This window comes from Prunus avium, chromosome 3, assembly GCF_965620075.1.
Source record: "Prunus avium chromosome 3, drPruAviu1.hap1.1, whole genome shotgun sequence".
In the NCBI taxonomy this organism is placed as follows: domain Eukaryota; kingdom Viridiplantae; phylum Streptophyta; class Magnoliopsida; order Rosales; family Rosaceae; genus Prunus; species Prunus avium.
Genome location: NC_142286.1, coordinates 10,529,826 through 10,551,958, shown reverse-complemented (window position 1 = coordinate 10,551,958; position 22,133 = coordinate 10,529,826). Strand labels below are relative to the sequence as shown.

The 22,133-nt window shown below is 37.5% G+C and overlaps 1 protein-coding gene and 1 pseudogene across 1 annotated transcript; one reads left to right on the top strand and one right to left on the bottom strand.

The window, feature by feature from the left end:
• Positions 1–15,379: 15,379 nt before the first annotated feature.
• On the top strand, positions 15,380–18,478 carry ACD32.1 (alpha-crystallin domain 32.1). Its single transcript, XM_021959685.2, has 6 exons — positions 15,380–15,544; positions 16,229–16,339; positions 16,420–16,639; positions 16,943–17,057; positions 17,158–17,322; positions 18,148–18,478. The coding sequence occupies exons 1-6, from the start codon at positions 15,452–15,454 to the stop codon at positions 18,182–18,184; spliced, it is 741 nt and encodes a 246-aa protein (XP_021815377.1). The 5' UTR covers positions 15,380–15,451; the 3' UTR covers positions 18,185–18,478.
• A 1,089-nt stretch (positions 18,479–19,567) lies between these two features.
• Positions 19,568–22,133, bottom strand: part of LOC110757929 (pentatricopeptide repeat-containing protein At1g09220, mitochondrial-like) — a 37,744-nt pseudogene continuing 35,178 nt past the window's right edge.

The window sequence follows — 22,133 nt, the reverse complement described above, 5'->3', positions numbered from 1 at the left end:
TCATCCACCAACACAAAGCCAAGCCAATCAAGAAGATTTTTCATTGGATAGGGGAAAGGACGAATTTGGCCCCCATATGCGCAAGGGCCTTGTCATTTTCCTCTTTATTGTGATTTCAATTTGATCACTAATATACTTGCAATTTAAGGACAATCTTGACCAATATTATGTAATTTCGATTACTCAAAAATATATATTTTTCTAAGGATTTTATATTTTTTTCGATTACTCCAATTACGATATTATTGTCCAAATTGAAACTAAATGGACTAAATTTATGTGATTTGAAAGTATTTCATTTAGTATTCATAATTGAAACCGAAGTCTAAGCCAAATCTAATATCTTGCCACAAGCTTGATACTTAAGTCTAGGATTCTGAGCCTCTGCATTTAGCTTCTGTGCATTTACCCGCATTTCGGTAAATCTAAACCGCTCAGCCAATCTAATGACTTAAAACACAACATGTCATTAAACTTTTAAAACATATTTTTTTATTTTCAAAACTCAGAATAGTTCTCGGTTGTTTCAACTCCGATGGCAATCCATACTTACATGTCATAATGGTGACTATGTGAAAGTATTTTATGAAAAACTCCATGCTATCTGGTAGGAGATTGATTGTCTCCGTCCGAATAACTTTAGTTGTGCTGCTGATGTGGCTCGTCATTAGAAAGAAATTGAAGCCGATTGAGTTTATGATTTTCTTGGAGGACTTGATCCGCCATATGATGGTGTTCGTAGCCGAATCCTTGCTCTCAGTCCTGTCCCGCTTCCTTTAGAAGCCAACACCATGGTCATGGAGGAAGACACCTGTTAATCTGCTATGCTCGGACAAGGTGCGATGGCCCTATCCTACTCATAACCGATCGGTCCCCCGTCAAGAAATGACAGGTCACCCATTGTCTCAACAGTTCTTTGCTTCTTCAGGGTCTCGCCCTTCTGGGTATACTGATCGGTTCATAATTGTATATTATTTCTTACCCTTCTAGCTTATGATTTGGTTATGTTTTTGAGTTAAACTTGTGCTTTTAATCCTTTTTGTGTTTATCTTTCAGTTAATTGAGCTTTAGGTAACAATGATGGCTTTGGAGAACATAATTCATGCAATTCAAGCATGTTAAGGCCTAATTTGGATGAATTGATGAAGAGCTTAAAGACAAATTCATTATGGCTACAGCCCCCTGCCAGTCCAGTTCCGTAGGTCATATTGCAAGCTTTGTTTCAGCAACCTACATAGCTCGGATGAGGCCAAATTCTTCATGAACGTTGCTCCAATTGGTGTGTACTATAACATATCCAAAATTCAGCCCCATTGGATAAATCTGGAGTCCGTTACCTAGCAAACACAGAACCATGCTCAGGATGGATCTTATCAGCGCGGAAAATGAGTTAGCAATTTGTTTCGGCCTTAACTTCTTCCTCCGACCTTGGATTGGCCCAAATAACATATGGCTGGAAAGAAGACATTCTGAACTTCAATTTAGAGTGCTTAAAGTCCTAATTTGATTAAGAGAAGCCCAAGTTGTAAGCCCTTGAAGTTGCTGGTCATGCTGACCTCAGCATGTGCTGGTTGGATGCTTGGTCATGGTGAGCTAGGTATGAGCTATCATTTCTGGTTGGAAGCTTGGTCATGGTGACATGAAGATGAGCTAGGGCTGCTGGTGGGATTTAGTGGTGAAGTGCATCAACCAATTCAAGATTTTCTAATACAAGTGCATCACCCATTTCAGATTTTCTAATACAAGTGCATCAACCATTTCAGATTTTATAATTCAAGTGTTGTATGCATTAGTCTTATTGAATTCTGATTTTCACTTCCCCTAGGCCTATAAATAGGGAAGTTCTCTAAGCTTGTAAGAACACCCCAAAGGGGGGGAGCTCTCAAGCACTTCTCTAGAGCTCCCTTCCCTTCTCTCCCTCAAATTCTCTTAGTTTCCCTTTGTAGTTCTCAATTGTTGTAATAAGATCATTCTATTAAATTTTCTTTGTACTAAATATCAAACACTTTTCCTTTCTCTTCTTCTAATTCTCTAAAGTTCCCAAACACTTTCTTCTCCCTCCTCAAAGTTCTCAAACACTTCCTTTCTTCCTCAAAGTTCTCTTAGTTTCCTTAATGTTTTCTTAGTTGTAATTTATTTTTCTTTGTTATGTAAATTCTTTTCTTAAGTTTTCAAGTTGAATTAGTTTCCAAGTTTCAATTATGGTTTTTGTTCTTATTCATTATGCTTATAAGTTAATATGCTAGTTTGAATGATTGATCACCATTTAGGCTTGCATGTTAGCTATCTTGGTTTGAATTAAGAGTATACACCATGCTTTAATTCGAATTGAACTATGAATAGGAAGAGTATGTATGGACATTCGACAACAGGGATTAGATACATACTTGGTTGTTTAAAATGTTCTTCTATGCTTAATGGGTTCCTAATGCTTAATTTTAGGTTAGACAACAAATGATCAAATTAGGGAATTAGGAACACAAGGTTATGACCACACACCATGGCTTAATCATACTTTAGCTAGAATCAATCCATTAATCTAAATTGAACTTGGGAACTTATTTGCTTGAGTTACTTATTTCTTTCTTCCTTGTTTTATGTTCTTTGTTTTTGTTTCTATTTTGTGTAGGGAAACTAAATTGGATCATTCAATCACCAATCCCTGTGGAATCGACCTCGCACTTACATATGCTATACTACCAACGGTTCGTGCACTTGCGAGTATCACAAGTTGAGGATGCAGCTAAATCCATTTTGGTGGAGCTGTATCTACACAACAAGTTTTTGGCGCCGTTGCCGGGGATCGGTAACATTGTTTGATTCTATTTGGCTTTCCTACTTTATTTTTTTTTTTCTTAACTGGACAATTTCAAGTTTTAAAGTTAATGACATTAATGGACAAGTTGTGTTTGTAGTCCAACAGAAAAGGACAATTGCCCAACAAGCAAGAGAACTGGGTTTAAGTCCCAGCTTACACAACCCATTGGTGCTTGTTGCTTTGAAGCATGGAATTGGACATGTGTTGATTTTTCCTTTTCATTTTTAGTTTTTTTTTTTATATTTCGTAATCCTTTAATTCTGTTTCAAGTTTTTTGTGTTCGTTTTAGCAATTTATGATAGCTTAATAAAAATGGAGAGAGATGGCAACCTCAATCATAAGAATGGGGAGTGTGGAGCAGTGGGAGAAGTCGCGACCTCCAAATGCATCATGCTCGACCTAATCGCTTCAAGGGGGAGTATTCCAATCCTTTCTCTTTAGTTGTTTTGTTATTACTTCAGTAATTTTAATTTTCTATTTCTTTTATTAAAAAAAAATTAAAAAAGATTTTTTATATTAGCTGACTCGTGGTAACTCCAGTGAGCGTCTCCGTCAATACAGTGTCTAGGAGTTCTTTAGGCGACACCTTCGGTGTCTAAGAAGTTTGGGTTTTAAGTGGGACCTTTGTGACCCCTCCAACCTTCCCGGATCCCCTGGCTGTGTTTTCTGAGGCCCTTAACTGGTCATCCATGAGTTGCTTGTATATTTGTGTGTTTTTTTTCAAAAAAAAAAAAAACAAAACAAAACAAAAATTTAAAAATTAAAAAATTAAAAAGTTTTAAAAAAAAATTGAAATTTGAGTTTTTATTTAATTTTCCTTGTAAATTGCAATTTGGAACTTCTTTGTTGTTTTTTTTTTCTTTGTGTGGTCAGTTAGTTGTAAATAATAATAAATTAAAAAAAAATCAATTTGGAAGTTCTTTGTTTTCTTTTATGTTCTTTTTTTTGTTTTGTTAGGTTAGTTTATTTATTTACGTGGTGTGGTTAGTTAGTTTATTTCTGAGTGTTAAAAACACATTTTTATTTCATTTCAAACATTACAAACAAAGAAAAAAAAAAGTAAAACAAAAAAAAAAAAAAAAAAAAAAAACATTCAAGTAAATTAAAAATAAAAACAACTTCTTCATCTTCATCTTCATCTTCATGGCATGCCTCTATTGTCTCTTACTTGCAGAATCTGCAGCAGCTCCACATGGTCCTCATTTTTTCTCTGCAGTGCTTCCACGTGCTGATTGGCACAGTAGAGCCGCTTCTGCAAGTCCGCCACCATAGCCTTCAAGGAAGTTATTTCCTCGCTCATCGCGGCACACTCCCGTGTTCTCGCCAGCAATCGCATACCCAAATTGGTAGCCGAGACCGCATGGAGAACAGTTAAATTATTGGACTCCTCCACCGCTGCTTTGTCAGACCTCTGTGCCACATGCAGATGATCTGTCGGTGTGAGCTTGCAGCCAATCATGCCTCCAAGCAGCGCTGCTCTGTTCGGCATTGCCTCAGAAAAGTTCGGTATTACCTCAGCAAAGTTTGAGGCCGTACCGTGATGATATGTGGAGTTTGGGAAGACATGGTTTTGAGGAGCCCTTATCTGCGCATTCGGTGGTGCAAGGGACAGTTCAAGGCTAAGATCATCAAGGTGAGTGCATGAGGATGCCATTGTTTTGTTTTTGGATTTTTTGATGTTTTCTCTAAATTTGCAGGAAGAAATGCGGGGTGCTCTTCTACTTCACCGAGATGAGTTTAAATAGACTTATGCAGATGAGGGAGCCGAAAGCACTTCGGATCTCGAGGGTGCTATCCTGTGCTCTTTTCTCTCGGATCCCTTCATTTCTGGCGCAAATTGCGAGCACGTTTTTTTTTAAAAGGGAGCATGTCTACACTTTCACTTACTTTTGCCTCCCTGTTTTCTGATGTTTGTGTTTTTGTTTTTTCAGTTTTTATTTTATTTTATTTTATTTTATTTTATTTTCAATTATTTTCTTCTTGTTTGACAGGTTTCTTAATAATGTAGTTGGAAGAAGAGACAAAATTAAAGATGCGTCTTGGACACCTGGTGCAAGAATCCCAACTCTTCTTTTAAATTCTTGTTTGAATTGCGTGTTTATTTCAGTTTATTTATTTATTTATTTATTTTGTTTTTTATTTAATTAGGTAGTATAATTTAAAACTCATAGGATATTCTTTGAAGGAGCTAAATTTTTGGTAACTCCAGTGAGCAACCGCAGTCTATACAGTGTCTAGGAGTTCTTTAAGGCGACACCTTCGGTGTCTAAGAAGTTAGGGTTTTAAGCGGGACCATTGTGACCCCTCCAACCTTCCCGGAACCCCTGGCTGTGTTTTCTGAGGCCCTTAACTGGTCATCCTTAAGTTTTTCTCTTAAAAGAAGAAGCAGTTATTTGTGTATTTACTTAACTAAAAATAAAAAATAAAAATAAAAAAAAATCTTGTTTGGGTCTTCGTGTTTTTGTTTGATTGTCGTTCTTTACATTTAGGGTCAATCGTTTCTTTGAGATAGCTAACGTTTTTATTTCCCAATTAAAGAAAAAAAAAAAACACACATACACTTTAAAATTAAATAATAAATAAAAACTGAAATCATTTCTTCTTGGCGCTCGGTGTCTCGACCATAGGAGCTTTGAGTTTGGCCCTCTGGCTGTCCTCTTCCGGGGCTTCACGCACAGCCTCTTGGGGCTCATCACTTGAGCTCCCAAAGATCGCAATCTTAGCTTGAGCGTAACTACTCTCGCGATCCGCTTGCTTGCGTTTACCCGGTCGGTCTAGGTCCTCCAGTTGCTTTCTCATGTCGCGAGAGTACAACTCTACCATCTTTGATAGATTTTTATTCTCGTCTCGCAATACTTCTAGCTGGTGTCGATTCACCTCCACAATCCTTGACCTCTCCCTTTTCAAGCTTTTTATAGCACTCTGACAGTCTTCAACCAAACTTCGCTCCGCCGCCAACTGAGCTTTAAGCACCTCTACCTCATGGGACTTCGCAAGTAGGCGATGACCCAAACTTGCGACACATGCTGTACTCTGCACGCTCAGTGCCAGGGCATCACTCGTGACCCGGTTGTCATCCCTTGTCCCGAACACACGTATATCTTTGGGAGTCACTAAATTTCTGCAAACTCCAATGGCAACATCGTTGTCCAGGAGTATTGAGTCATTGACAGTCACAGGCCCCCGTGCGGAGGCAAAGTAGGGCATCCATACTGGTGCTACTGCTTGGCCTCGTGTCTGAGTCGGTGGAGCTAGGTTGAGATCTAACGAAAAGGGGTAGGAAGAAGCCATTTGATTTCTCACTTTTTTTTTCTTTTTCTTGCTTCTTTTCTCTTTTGTGTTTCTGAGTTTGTGTGTTTTTTGTTTTTTTTTTTTTTTCCCTTCTTTTTCCTTCTTATAGATGTAGTCTTTGACAAACAAACCCTAGCCGTTGCAGCGTCTAAGCGTTTTTTGAATATCCAGCGTTCCTCGAGTCCCACAACCTTCTCACTTTCCAACCGTTTCCAACACATTTGTCACGACTTGCTTTGTCTGAACGGACGCGTTCAGCAAAGTTGTCGCGCCTTTCCATGAGCCCGTAATTTTCGCTTGTGGATCTGCGGCGCCTCTATGCGTCGACACGTGGCTCCTGCTTTCTGCCCGTGACTATCCATGAAACGACATCAGGGACCACATTCCCTCTTTTTAGAAATCCCGCTTTGCGCTCATAATTCACGTTTTATCTTTTTAAGAAAAAAATTAAATTTAAACGTGTGGGCTTCAGATTTCATGTTGGGTCGGGTTTTACCGTTGTTGGGTTAATTTCATTTTGGGTTGGGCTTTCAATTGTTTGGGTTTCAGTTTGTGTAAGACTATCTGTTAGGGCTTACTGTTTTGAGTGTTTTACTGTTTCGTGTTTTTTTATTTATTTATTTTATTTTATTTTATTTGATTGTTTGTTTTGTAATTTTTATTTTGTAATTGTTTTATTTTATTTTTGTATGTTTTGTGATTTTTATTTGCTTTAATACCCTTCATTTGTTGTTATGACATTGGTTGTGGCTAATTTTTAAACATTGAGGACAATGTTCATTTCTAGGTTTGGGGGTATTGGAGTTTAGCAAGTAAATTTGGTTTTTCTTAAAATTAAAAAAAATAATAATTGAAAAAAAAAATTATTTATTTTTTTGCTTGTTTTTATTTTAAGTATTGTTTTGTTTTGTTTTTGTTTTGAGTCACTTTCCGAACACTTATGATGAGATAGTGATAAATGTTTGCATGACTTAAATAAAAATTGGATTTCATTTTATTTTAGTGTTTTTTTTTCTTTATTAAAAAATAAAAAAAAAATTTGGCATTGTTCTAGCATGATATGTTTGAAACCTTCTTTACACTTGCCATTTGTTTCATAATTTTCCAATTAAAGGATTTGCATGACCCAAAGAATTGTATCAAGCACAAATTAGACTTATATAACCATATAAAGTGAGCTTTTGAGCCTTGTACTTCAATTCATGAGTGTTATATACATACTCTTATTTTCTTGTCATCAAAGTTGTTGTTTGATCTCATTATTTATTGATTTGGTTGAACACTTAAAAGTCATTCATTCTTATGCAATTTGACTTCACGACATTTAAGAAGTGATATTAAGGCCCTCTTTGGATCGTTTGTGCCTTTCAAGCTAACCTTATGCATGCTTAAGCATGATTTTCCATTGTTAACCATTTTGAGCCTACATGTAAACCTTTTCTTTCATTTAACCAATTATATTTCCTCGCCTTAGCCTGAAAAACAAATATTTACCTTTCTAAAGAACTCATGAGCTTTAATTGGGATGTGTTTTTCATACTAAGTTTGGGAATTTCGAAGAAAAAAAAAAATCACACAATTGGTGAAAGAAAAGAGAAAAGTTGTGATTAAGTGGTGGTTGAATGAAATTTCATTTTTGGGCCTTCAAAATAAATTGGTGGTTGTTCAGGAAAGGAGTGAATCAATGTAAATGAAGGGTATAAGGAGTTTTGATCAGGTAAAAGAAAAAAATCTAATCGTGATGATTCGAAGTTTTGTAAACAATTATTTTATGCTCTTGCATTGCGAGTTCCTTGGACTTTGTATTATCCATATCCTTCATTTCTTACTCACCTTACACCCTTGGCCCCATTACAACCCATGTTAAAGACCTAAATTGATCTTAAATGTCATGTGGTTGAATTGCATTCATTTTTCTACTTTTAAGTGTTTGACATCCTTCTTGAGATCATATTAATGCAAGTTCTTCATATTTCTATTGCGAGTTAAGTCCCTTATGGTTTACCTCTATTCTCATGTTTATAACTGAGTGTGCATTATAGCCCTCTTCTGAGTGATTCATTTGTGAGAGGACAACTTTGGTGAGATTTGAAGTTGAACTTATGCTTTGTATGATTTTTGAAATTGTGTGAAAACTAAGATTGGGGAATTTGTTTCATTTGGCTATCACACTACTACACTTTGAGCATATTGTGTTTAGAACTTTGCCGCTTTGTAAATAATGTCTAAAAATTGAGCTTTTATTGTTAAAACGTTTAAGTCATGTGCATGAGTCATTTCTCTTCAGAAAATGTTCGGAAAAATTGTTTTAAGTTCTTTGTGTTTTTGTGTTTGTTTTTGTTTTTGGTTTTGCTTAAGGACTAACAATCTTTAAGTTTTCTAATTACTTTGTTTTACAGAGTCAGTAAAACGTTTGTGGGTATCGTATCTGTTAAACCCTCAGGAGACACAACTCCTCCTACTAGGGATGCCTAGAGGTTTAAAGGCTTGTTGCATATGCTAAATGCAATCGAGTTACCTACGAAAGTGGTTTAGTTAACTTCTAGTTTTGTTTTTAACTTTGTTTTGTGTTGTTTTGCTCGAGGACTAGCAAAATCTAGGTTTGGGGGTATTTGATCGGTTCATAATTGTATATTATTTCTTACCCTTCTAGCTTATGATTTGGTTATGTTTTTGAGTTAAACTTGTGCTTTTAATCCTTTTTGTGTTTATCTTTCAGTTAATTGAGCTTTAGGTAACAATGATGGCTTTGGAGAACATAATTCATGCAATTCAAGCATGTTAAGGCCTAATTTGGATGAATTGATGAAGAGCTTAAAGACAAATTCATTATGGCTACAGCCCCCTGCCAGTCCAGTTCCGTAGGTCATATTGCAAGCTTTGTTTCAGCAACCTACATAGCTCGGATGAGGCCAAATTCTTCATGAACGTTGCTCCAATTGGTGTGTACTATAACATATCCAAAATTCAGCCCCATTGGATAAATCTGGAGTCCGTTACCTAGCAAACACAGAACCATGCTCAGGATGGATCTTATCAGCGCGGAAAATGAGTTAGCAATTTGTTTCGGCCTTAACTTCTTCCTCCGACCTTGGATTGGCCCAAATAACATATGGCTGGAAAGAAGACATTCTGAACTTCAATTTAGAGTGCTTAAAGTCCTAATTTGATTAAGAGAAGCCCAAGTTGTAAGCCCTTGAAGTTGCTGGTCATGCTGACCTCAGCATGTGCTGGTTGGATGCTTGGTCATGGTGAGCTAGGTATGAGCTATCATTTCTGGTTGGAAGCTTGGTCATGGTGACATGAAGATGAGCTAGGGCTGCTGGTGGGATTTAGTGGTGAAGTGCATCAACCAATTCAAGATTTTCTAATACAAGTGCATCACCCATTTCAGATTTTCTAATACAAGTGCATCAACCATTTCAGATTTTATAATTCAAGTGTTGTATGCATTAGTCTTATTGAATTCTGATTTTCACTTCCCCTAGGCCTATAAATAGGGAAGTTCTCTAAGCTTGTAAGAACACCCCAAAGGGGGGGAGCTCTCAAGCACTTCTCTAGAGCTCCCTTCCCTTCTCTCCCTCAAATTCTCTTAGTTTCCCTTTGTAGTTCTCAATTGTTGTAATAAGATCATTCTATTAAATTTTCTTTGTACTAAATATCAAACACTTTTCCTTTCTCTTCTTCTAATTCTCTAAAGCTTTCAAACACATGTTCTTCCAAAATCCTCAAAGTTCTCAAACATCTCTCTACTTCCCTTCTCTTCCAAAAGTCTCCATGTCTCAAACACTTCACAAACACATTTCTCTTCCTTCCCTAAGTTCTCAAATTCTCCAAGTTCACAAACATCCTCCAAGTTCTCAACCACTCTCTTCCAAATTCTCAAAGTTCCTAAACACTCTCTTCCAAAATCCACAAAGCTCTCAAAACACATGTTCTTCCAAAATTCTCTAAAGTTCCCAAACACTTTCTTCTCCCTCCTCAAAGTTCTCAAACACTTCCTTTCTTCCTCAAAGTTCTCTTAGTTTCCTTAATGTTTTCTTAGTTGTAATTTATTTTTCTTTGTTATGTAAATTCTTTTCTTAAGTTTTCAAGTTGAATTAGTTTCCAAGTTTCAATTATGGTTTTTGTTCTTATTCATTATGCTTATAAGTTAATATGCTAGTTTGAATGATTGATCACCATTTAGGCTTGCATGTTAGCTATCTTGGTTTGAATTAAGAGTATACACCATGCTTTAATTCGAATTGAACTATGAATAGGAAGAGTATGTATGGACATTCGACAACAGGGATTAGATACATACTTGGTTGTTTAAAATGTTCTTCTATGCTTAATGGGTTCCTAATGCTTAATTTTAGGTTAGACAACAAATGATCAAATTAGGGAATTAGGAACACAAGGTTATGACCACACACCATGGCTTAATCATACTTTAGCTAGAATCAATCCATTAATCTAAATTGAACTTGGGAACTTATTTGCTTGAGTTACTTATTTCTTTCTTCCTTGTTTTATGTTCTTTGTTTTTGTTTCTATTTTGTGTAGGGAAACTAAATTGGATCATTCAATCACCAATCCCTGTGGAATCGACCTCGCACTTACATATGCTATACTACCAACGGTTCGTGCACTTGCGAGTATCACAAGTTGAGGATGCAGCTAAATCCATTTTGGTGGAGCTGTATCTACACAACATATACTCCTAGTTCTCTTGAAGGCCCTCGTAAGTGTCGTCATTACTATGGTGATCATTCTTCTGAGAAGTATTTTAAAGAGCATGGTTACCCTAATTGGTTTACCAACTACAAAGCTTATATGTATGGCCCCAAGGCCGCTTACACTATGACCCAAGACGAGGACAATCCTCCGGCCCCATCTGCAAATCTGTGTGCTTCTGATACCATGCTAGGTATGAGTTCTAATACTTGGATAATTGACACTGGTGCTTCTGATTATATGACTTTTGATATTAATCTGTTTGATAAGTTGTCTCGTTACCCTCGTGACTTCTATATTACTAGTGCTAATGGTTTACCTTCCTCCGTTACCGATGAAGGTACCATTCACCTCACCCCTTCTTTACCCTTGTCCCATGCACTCTTGGTTCAAAATATTCATTGCAACTTATTATCCGTTGGTCGTTTACTTGATACACTTAACTCGTTTGCTACTTTCTATTCTACCCATTGTTTTTTTTCTAGGATCTCAAGACTCACGAGAAGATTGGGCATGGTAAATGGATATGGGGGTTGTATTACTTAGCATTACCGGCTGCAGCATTTCGTGATTGTGTCGCTAATAAAGTTCAGAGTGGCATGTCAAAGACAAACAACTTTGGCTATGGCATCGTCATTTGGTTATCTTAAACATTTGTTTCCTTCATTATTTAATTCGTGTGATGAGTCTAGCTTCAAATGTGAGACTTGTGTAATGGCCAAGAGTCACCGTACTGTTTTTCCCTTAAGTAATAATAAAGTTGCATTGCCTTATGAGTTAGTACATTCGGATATATGGGGCCTTGCTCGTGTGACTTCTAATGGTTTCCGTTGGTTTGTTACGTTTATTGATGACTGCACTCGCTTAACATGGATGTATTTGATAAAGAATAAACATGATGTTGCTTCTATTCTTCCTACTTTTTATGCCATGGTATCTACTTAGTTTCATGCTTCAGTCAAAATGTTTTGAACTGATAATGGAGGTGAATATGTGAATAATACCTTGACCTGTTTCTTCCATGATCAAGGTATTATTCACCAAACTACTACTCCATTCACTCCTCAGCAAAATGGTGTTTCTGAATGCAAGAATCGTCAGTTACTGGAAGTTGCCCACTCTCTTATGTTGGATATGTCTGTTCCTCATCATCTTTTGAATCATGCTGTTTTGGCTGCGGCTTATTTGATTAACCGTACTCCTAGTCAAGTTCTTGATTTCAAGTCTCCGGTCTCTATCATTGTGTGTTCATACTTCTCCAGTCTCTGTCTCTAAGTTGACCCTGAAGGTGTTTGGATGTGTTGCCTATGTTCATGTAAACTCCCATCAACGCAGTAAACTTGATCCATGTGCCCTACGCTGTGTCTTCCTTGGCTATTCTATTGCTCAAAAGGGTTATAAATGCTATCACCCTCCTACCCAAAAGGTGCATGTTACTTTGGACACAACTTTTCATGAAGAAGTATCGTAGTATGTTTCTCTCTCCTCTCCAATTCAGGGGGGGGAGAGAAGGAGTGAATTGAAGAGTCTTGGAGTGGAAGATCTTGGACTTGAGGATGTATGTGAAGGAATTACTCACGGGCGGAAAACGATCGGTCGCACATCTACTAGCGACCGGTCACCCAGGTCTGGAGAAGATGATGATACCCACGGCTTAGAAATGACTGGTCGCCAAGATGGTCACGATTGGTTGCCTAGCCTGTAACTGAAGATGATACCCACTACTTGGAAACGATCGGTCGCCGCTTGATATTTTCGACGGAAACATTGCTACTTTTGAAGAACATGACAATGATTCTTATGACTCTTGTGTAGATGAGATCGATGCAAGACCCCCATCTGCCCTGCCATTGCCCCAATCAACTCATGATAATAGTGAGGTACTTTCTGATGATGTGTCTACTTATCAATTACCCCCACAAACTACTCACGGGAAGCCTAAAGTACAATATTCTCCTGATATACATCCAAAGTCCAAATATCCTATCAGCCATTATGTGTCAACTCATTGTTTATCTAAGTTATATGCATCATATTTGTGTCAATTATTTAGTGTCTGTGTGCAAACTAAGCTGCAGCATGCCTTATCTGATCCGAAATGGGTAGATGTAATGAATGTTGAGATGGAAGCCTTGGACAAGAATGCCACTTGGGAGTTAGTTCCTTTACTGGAAGGAAAAAAAAAGCTGTTGGGTGCAGATGAGTGTTTACTTTGAAGCATAAGGCTGACGGTTCCATTGATCGTTACAAGACAAGATTGGTAGTAAAGGGCTATACTCAGACCTATGGAGTGGATTACATGGAGACCTTTGTTCCAGTAACAAAGTTCAATATTGTGCACGTACTTTTGTCCTTAGCTACTAATCATGACTGGCCCCTGTTGCAGTTTGATGTCAAGAATGCATTCCTACATGGTGACCTCAAGGAAGAAATATACATTAATCCTCCTCCTAGTATCCTTGTGACCTCCAAGAAGGGTGTTGTGTGTAAACTACAGAAATCTTTGTATGGATTAAAGCAGTCTCCAAAAGCATGGTTTGGGTGGTTTGCAGCATCTATGAGGAAGTTTGGGTATGTACAGAGTAACTCGGATCATACTTTGTTTCTGAAGCGTCATAAAGGTAAATTGACAGCTTTAATCACTTATGTTGATGATATGATTTTGACTGGAGATGATAAGGTAGAAATGCAAAATCTTCAGAAGTATCTAGCATTCAAGTTTGAGATGAAATCATTAGGTGATTTGAAATACATTCTTGGGATTGAAGTTTCCAGATCTAAGCATGGTATCTTTCTGTCCCAAAGGAAATATTTTTTGGTTTTACTTGCAGAAACTGGAATGTTGGATTGTAAACCAATTGATACCCCTAGTGAGCAAAATCATAAGATGGGGTTATATCCTAATTAAGTCCCTATTGATAAAAAGTGTTATCAATGGCTTGTGGGGAAATTGATTTATTTAGATTATACAAGTCCTAACATTGCATATGTAGTGAGTATAGTGAGTCAGTTTATGCATTAGCCTAGTGAAGATCATATGGGGTTTGTGACGTGTATTTTAAGATATTTGAAAGTAACTCCTAGCAAGGGGTTAATATTTTCCAAGTATGGTCATACATATGTGGAAGGGTATATAGATGCTAATTGGGCTGGTTCAGTCACTAATAGGTGTTCTACGTTTGGGTATTTCACGTTTGTTGCTGGTAATATTGTTACTTGGAGAAGTAAGAAACAAAATGTGTTGTCTCGATCTAGTGCTGAGGCCGAGTATTGTGGGATGGCTCAAAGCATGTGTGAGTTACTATGGTTGAGGATATTGTTGCGAGATCTTGGTTTTGGGCCACAGAAACCCATGGATTTATATTGTGACAATAAGGCTGCAATTGCGATTGCCCATAACCCTATGCAACATTACCATACAAAGCATATGGAGGTTGATCGAAATTTCATTAAAGAGAAGTTGGATGCGGAGATTGTTTCCTTCCCGTTCATAAGTTCTGAGTATTAGTCAGCCAATGTTCCGTTTCTACCAATATCTTCCTCAACTTGCTTGACAAGTTGGGCATGCGTGACGTCTTTGCTCCAACTTGAGAGGGAGTGTTAGCAAGATCCTAGTGTAATTAGGAGATTTACTTCATAGTCTATTAGGATTCTATTTATTTCCTTTTGTATAGATATTATGTAATTAGGACTTTATCTTATTTCCTAGTATAACCGTACTAGGGTTTGTAACATTGTATTATAAATACCTCCTTTCGGAAATTGAAATATAATATGAAAATATTCTACATATATTGTTTGACTAATTGGAGCTCAAATGACATTTGTTTCAATCTTATGTATTTTAAATTTTGAGTGGTGATTTCCCCACTCCAATTTTGTATACTTACACTCCATTTTATAACTGAAAAAGGAGTGTAAGTGATCAAAATGGGAGTGGGAAAATCATTACCCTAAATTTTAAATGAAATACGCTCAAATGACACAAATTTAGTCCCTTTAATTTCAATTTGAACAATAATATCATGATAAGAAAAGATTGACCCAAAGCCTCAAGAAGGACAACCTTGCCATTCAGCAATCATCGCCTCAGCCCCTGACCCAAGTGTCGAAGGAGTGCCTCACTACGTTGTACATAACTAGACCAAGTTTTCGTATATCTTTTTTAAAAAAACTTTTCAGTATGTAAAATCCTTAGAAAATAAATTATTTTTGTGAAATCGAAATTACATAATATTAGTGATCACATCGAAATTACAAAGATAAAAATGAAAACCCTAGCACATACCGGGAAAGATAAAAATGAAAACCCTAGCACATACCGGGAAGGAGTCATATCAAATTCCTCCTTTGTCCTATGAAATGACAAATCTCTTCTAGTTTGTTTCTGATCATGCATAAAAAATAATAATAATAATAATAAAAAATTCTGAGAATATGATATTTTTTTGCATCTTCAGCCACGTGGCATCTTATGAATCTTTGTTAAAGGACCCCACCTATTATCCCTTCCTCCAAGAATATCTCACTTCAACTCACTCAGTCACTTGATATTCATTAATCTACTCGGCCAAATTTATTCACCACAAAGTTTAGCAAAGTTCAAGAGTGGAGGCTACAAAAATGGAGGCTCAAACTGCAAGGCGCAGAATCAGCACGATTGCTGCCCACTTTGCACCCATTGATGATGTATCTGCAACTCACGTACTCCCCATGGTAAGTTATCCACTTTTCTTTGCCAACCCTCTGTTTGGTTCCTGGGAAATTCTAAGAAAACGGTAGGAACTAATTCCACCAATTGCCTTTTCATGATTTGGGTTTATGGGCATTTCTCGTTTCTTGTACCGTTGTACGTATATAAATTTAGAAGTTAGTTCCCTTTTTGGTGGGAAATTTATAAATTAGTTATGACACTTACTGTTTGAATAGTATTCTTTTTTATGTATAGTATTTTATTCTCAATCTAAATTCTAAAGTAAAGCAAATCAATGGGTAAATTCAGATGAACATGAATTTCATAATTAAGCAAGAGAAACATTACAAAAATTCTATTTACCATTTGAAATCAAACATCATATATAAGAAATGTGTGGTTTTATCACAAAGCTGATTTTCATAAGTACTCACAGTACCTAGTGGACAACTAGGCAAAAGGAGGGTGTAAGGGAATTGTGTTTGGAAGGAAGACCTAGAGTTTAGAATCAATCTGGATTTCCAAATGCTCAAGTATGTATGTAGCCACCATTTGGTAACATTTTATTATGTGTGTCATGTTCCTTTTCGGTTTCCCTTACTAGAACAATGTTTTTTTTTTTTTCCTGACAAGTTCATTTCCTTTTGTTTTCTCCCGCAAATTTCAGTTGGCTTGAATAATCAGTCCACTTGTCTTCTTTGTCTCAGAACTGCAGCAGTAGTTTAAACTCTGTGGCTAGGCGGGACAATAAAATGTATTTTGCGCGGCATGCATCTGCTTCTCAAGCTAGGTTCATGAGGCAGGCTTCGATTAAAGAGGTGCTTGTATTTTGCTACACTCGATTACATATGCGCAATGATTCAGTGTTGCAGTCTTTGATTTTAAAACATTTTGGCAGGTTACTGCAAATGAGAGCTTTTACAATACTTCTGAAGCTCCATTGTTCTCTCAACCTACGAAGATAGCACCAAACTTACCAACTACAGAAATGATCCAAAACCTGGCTCCAGGTAGCATATTAACTGCTCCCGAGCCTAAGTTTGCCAGACCAAGCAGAACAGTAAGTGGAGAGAAACATCTATATTCCAAGAAGAAAGTACACTCTTCGGAACCAAATGGTTAGTAGTTTGATGTCCGAATAAATGAACTTGTGATGTACTGATCAATTCACTAATACAACCCTGTAACAACATGCAAATATCAAAGAACAAGTCTTGATATTGAATATGATTCTAAGACTAGGAAGAATCTTTTTTAAAGCATTAGATATTTTTGCACTTATCAGTGTATGAAGGCTTGTAAAGAACCAGTCTTGCAATATCTTTGGTGTGAATTTTAGGGGAGTGGGGAGAGTTATATCTTCAAAAGAAGCAAGAATTAGAGAAGCCTTTTTGAACTTTTTGTTCGTGATTTTGGCGCAGGAATTGAGTGGTCCCCGAGAATGGATATTGCAGAATCAGAATGCAACTATGTTATAACAGTTGAAATTCCAGGTGTCAATATCAAAGATATTAGAGTGGAGATCGATGATCAAAAGTAAGATATGCCTTTAATTATTAATATCCTCCATGAACAATAATATCACTAGAAGTTTGAATTGAATATTGTACCTGATCTCAGTGCCAATTTGTGGCAGGTTGACTGTAAAAGGTAAACGCTCCACCTGGTTCTGGAAAGTGGCTGGTTGTTCAAATGATTCTGTTCCTACATACCATAAAAGAGAGATTTCACAAGGGCCTTATGAGGTTGTGTGGCCGCTTCCTCCTAATGTGAACAAGGACAGTGTCTCTGCTGATTTTTTGTAAGTCAGAATTTCATTCAACAATATTCCTTGATTTCCTTCTTTATTTTATGCTTCTGCTTCCCGATGCGCTGCACTGGTTATCCCTCAACGGAACACTTTTTCTGTAGTCTGGTCTATTAAATTAGATTTGTAACAACAAGTTTAGGCTTACTCGAAAAATCATAAAATGCTGTTCGAGACAAGTAGACTTTTGTATTGCATCAGCAATATTTCATACTCCAAGAGGCACCTCCTCTTACATGCTAGTGATATGTCAACCAGTAGTTCAATATGGAAAGTTCTAATTGAACTCTCTGCCTTGGGGAGCCTTTAAGAACTTACTTTCGGTATGTCTTCTGTCGATAGATATCAAATGTCGAAATATTATGCTTATATTTCCATGTTGTGACCACATTCATCTAAATTGCTACGTATGTTTTTTCTGGCTTTTAAGGGATTAGTACTTCATACACTAGTCATGGATTTTGGAATATACAGGCGTTTTAGGTGTTTTAACGGCTCTCAAGAGAAAACACGACCATTAGATTCGGATATTACATATGACAATCAAACACTGCCCCCACTCATGCATCTAAACTCCCCCCTCCAGATTTATATGATTTCAAATGTTCAATACATTTGAGGATCTGCAATACATTTTTGTTGCATTTTATGTTTTCCAAATCAATGGCCTCGAGAAGCTTTCTTGTATATTGGCATGATTTTAGCATGCAGATCATGGTGTCTTCAACTGACTGTAAATTCATATAGTAGTTATTCTAATGTTTTTTTTTTTTGACTTTATGCACAAGAAACTGATTCTGATAGGTTTTACTGGTGCAGGGATGGTTTCCTACAAATTATTGTTCCTAAACTTTGAGAAGCATTGGTGGCCAAGGCATTCTCATTATCAGATCAGCAAATGACATAATACCTATAAATGATGTTCATCATCTTGAGCATGTACTTATGCATACAAAATCAACAGTAATTAAGTAATCATTCCTACAGAAAGAAAAATAAAAAGAGGATTGATTGAATTACAGTTATTCTTCTTGGTTTCAATCAAGTTCCTCAGTTGTGCCTGTGGCAGTTCAAATTTCACCGATGTAAATACTGTGGTATATATAAAGTGGTCTAGAAATGATGGGTTCTAAAAAAATTTGGGTTTGTATTGGTGTTTCCTGCATTACTTTTATACCATTATGACAAAACAAGAATCCAGATAATGAATGTTTCTGTACTTTTTGGACAATCATTTGATTCTACACATAATCATGTAATCCTTTAACAAACCTATGGATAATATATAAAAAAGTCAATATATTTCATATTGGTTCTCAATTCTCATTGAATCATAACTTTTTTTTAACAAAATATTCCTAACTGTAGAATAAGAAAAAACAACTCAATTTAACAGTCTGGGGCCAAACAGACCCGAGACTGCTTGGATGGATCGAAATAAAAGATTTTTTTTCTTTAAGAGATAAGAAAGCAACTTGTTTTGAGGTCTTTAGATGACGGGAACACCATCACATTGTATTACTAATTCACCTATGTTATAATATGTGTATATTTCATTAATATTATATTTTCAGTATAAACTGGTCTCACCCATATTATCGATATCGATAATTTCCCTATAAATTCATAGAAATTTCCGTGTTTTTGGACTACTGATATTTCCGAAACCATCAAGAAGAGTTTTAAATGAAATATGTTCATAAGTGAAGAGCAACTTACAGGCTGAAGGATGAGAGTAGCTCGTAATTGATGCATAAGTCCATCTTCATCAAGAGTTGATGTTGGCTGCCATTCCTTAGTCCTATAATTGAAGACACTGTAGCAGTTCTAGTACTTGGTAAATCACTTCCAATTGTTATTTTCATCCCAAGCTTGGCAGGTGCTTGGATTACCAATAAATTTAAGATTTTTATACTGATTTAGTATTGATGGAATGCACTATATACAGAAACATGCCCTACTACTATTCATCGTCGGATTTTTTGTTCTGCAGTTGAAACATAACACTCTCTTACCAACCGTAGCTCCTGTTAAACATAAGAAGACAAGAAGATGACTTAGGAGGTGGAAGTGGTGAAGACAAACCTGAATATGACTGGTTTCAATCTTGTAAAGTAGGGGAATAAACAAAACCGAAGAAAACGATTATCTGAGGCTGTCACACCACTTCTCAACTTGATGATAAATTCCCAAACGCTCAAATGCATTAATAACTTGTTTTTCAGATATTGGCCTTGTTTTCTCAAACTTGAGATTATCTAGCAATCACCGGCAACATTCATAATCTCTCTCAACCATAGTTGCCCATCTTCAGCACCAGTTAGACCAAACTATGCCCTGGAAGTTTGAAGGCATTCCTCTCATCCAGCAAGCTTCTCATTCTCTCGGCATCACTGCACCTTTGATGCAGGACGCATAGGACCTAAATTTATTAGTTTTCTAATGTATTTGCTAGTTCCTTAGATTCTCTAGTTTTCCAAATTCTAGTAGGATTTGTACTTTTCCAGATTTCTAGTTTTAAGTTTCCTATTTTATTTGGGTTATGATTTATGTTTAAGCAAGAGATTTTTATCCTATTATGTCCAGGTTTTAGTTTGCTATAAATACCCCCATGTAATTCTTTAAAATTCAGATTTGGATATTGAGTAAACCTTCTCTTAAAACCAGTGGCGGACGCACGTTGGGACAAGAGGGGTCACACGACCCCTTGGGATGCCGGAAATCTGGCCATGGACTCCACCGGCGACCCCTTGGCCGTTATCTGAGCGACCCTTTGTGTGCAAGGTGCTCGATGAAAGTCCCCTGTGGGCTTGTGTTAGACCCCGTTCGACCTTAACCCAAATGTACAAAGAGAATATACTATTTCTATTACTCAAAACACAATACAATTCAACATCCCAACTAATGCTAACTAACCTGCTAATATAGTAGGTTAGCTTGATTACAAAAGACTAAAACACCCTTGGCATCCTATCATTACCCTCCCCACAAAAACAATCCTTGTCCTCAAGGATGGAAATGAAAAAATCATGTGCAAGAGCAGCTGCTGCAAAATGGTTGGCCAAAGAACTTGCTGATGTTGGTTGTAGTACATGTGGCCTTGAACTAAGAAGAGGCAAAAACTCTTGCTGATGTTGGTTGTAGTACATGTGGCCTTGAACTAAGAAGAGGCAAAAACCACAATGACCGCCAAAATAAAAACCCCTTAGCATGGGACAAAAATACTCAAACAATTGCCACCTAATGCCAAGATATGCTGTCAAGTTCAAAAGTATGCGACGATATACTGCCATATTCATCCATATTATGTGAGTTAGAAGCTGCACCCTTTGAAGAATTGGGAATGGAAACTGCCAAGTGAACAACTTCTTTGGCATTACTTGGAAATTCAGAAGTGCACCAATGCATGTAGCTGGTTGGCATGAGAAATATCCACTTTTGTGTTTGCCTTATGGAACCTCCACCCTTGTCTCGAATTCTCATATGATAAGCCAGCTCAAGATCAATGGCACTACCACCATTGCACAACCCACTTGAGTGATGCATTATCATGACTTGGAAATTCAGAATTTCACCCAAGTACATGGTTGGGTTACCCACCAACTTTTCCCCAAGATCAAAACCCGCAAATTCATTGGCAACTTCAAAAATTCTGCGGCCTCCGCCTTTGTCACGAATTGCCATGTGGTAGCCCAACGCAAGAGCAACAATATTGCCACCATTGCAAAGCCCATGTGAGTTGTGCATTACATCAAACAGGTGGAGTGCATGTCTGCCACTGAAATCTTGTGTCACATATGGAGCACGAACACCAACAATTGATGCAAGGTCCTTCAAGAAATGCAACTCCCCACTTTCAGAGGCTACCATACCACACTGCAGAGCAATGTGTTCAACTTCCTTCAGTGAATTGAAGTCTCACTTGTCATGGCATCATCATCAGAAACAATAAATCCAGAAACCAACTCACAAGATTTGGTCTTTCTTGAAAGAGAAACCAAATTGCAAATTTTGCTAACAGGTGGATCTTCCTTTGATGCATTAGAAAAGAGATCCACATCAGGAATGGACTTCAGCGGTGTTTTTGCAGCAGAACAAAAGTCCCTGGCATGAATGGGCGTCGGCTCTTGCAAGAACGGTTGAATCCCAACAAGACCCACTTCATAGAACACAGAGGGGTCACCATTCTTGGGGACGAAATCTGAAACAACCTTCTTTGTCTCAACAAACTGGGCCTTGGAAGTCGCAGTGTGCACTAAATCATTATCGGAAACATGAGACGCAGAAACCAAATTGCAAGCATGGAACATGGGATAGTCGGAACAACTCACGCCAATAGCAGACTGTGGAGTCCTAGCAAGACCCACTGCCCTGACCAGCGAATCTTCAACTTGTTCGCTTACCAGAGATGAAAAGGCATGGACTTGAGGCGGGTTGGTACTCTGGAACACCGAGACAACATTCGTTGACCCAACGATGGCCATTGGAAAAGTCTGGAACTTGGGACCATCGGGAAAGTCAGCAACGTCGGTGCTTGGCAACAAAGAGTCAAAGAGTCACAGGGATCAAGAACCTCTGAGCACAACGAATGGGGCTTGAGATCCCAAGAAAACTTGCGATCATCACCAGGCAAGAAAGAATCACCGCGATCGAGAACTGGTGGCCACAATGAACGGGTCGTGAGACTCAAAGAAATCCGGTGATCTAAAGCATCGATGGTCTCCTGAAAACGGTTCAAGATTTGAGCCAGGATTGCATCAATTCTATCGAAGGAGGCCTCCATGGCCGGAGTTAACGTATCGGTG

What these genes read in the sequence shown, in the direction of transcription:
- ACD32.1 (XM_021959685.2), top strand. Translation starts at nt 15,452, where the DNA reads ATGGAGGCTCAAACTGCAAGGCGCAGAATCAGCACGATTGCTGCCCAC. An exon ending in GTGGAGATCGATGATCAAAA is followed by an intron (nt 17,058 to 17,157) that starts GTAAGATATGCC and finishes AATTTGTGGCAG; the next exon opens with GTTGACTGTAAAAGGTAAAC. An exon ending in AGTGTCTCTGCTGATTTTTT is followed by an intron (nt 17,323 to 18,147) that starts GTAAGTCAGAAT and finishes TTACTGGTGCAG; the next exon opens with GGATGGTTTCCTACAAATTA.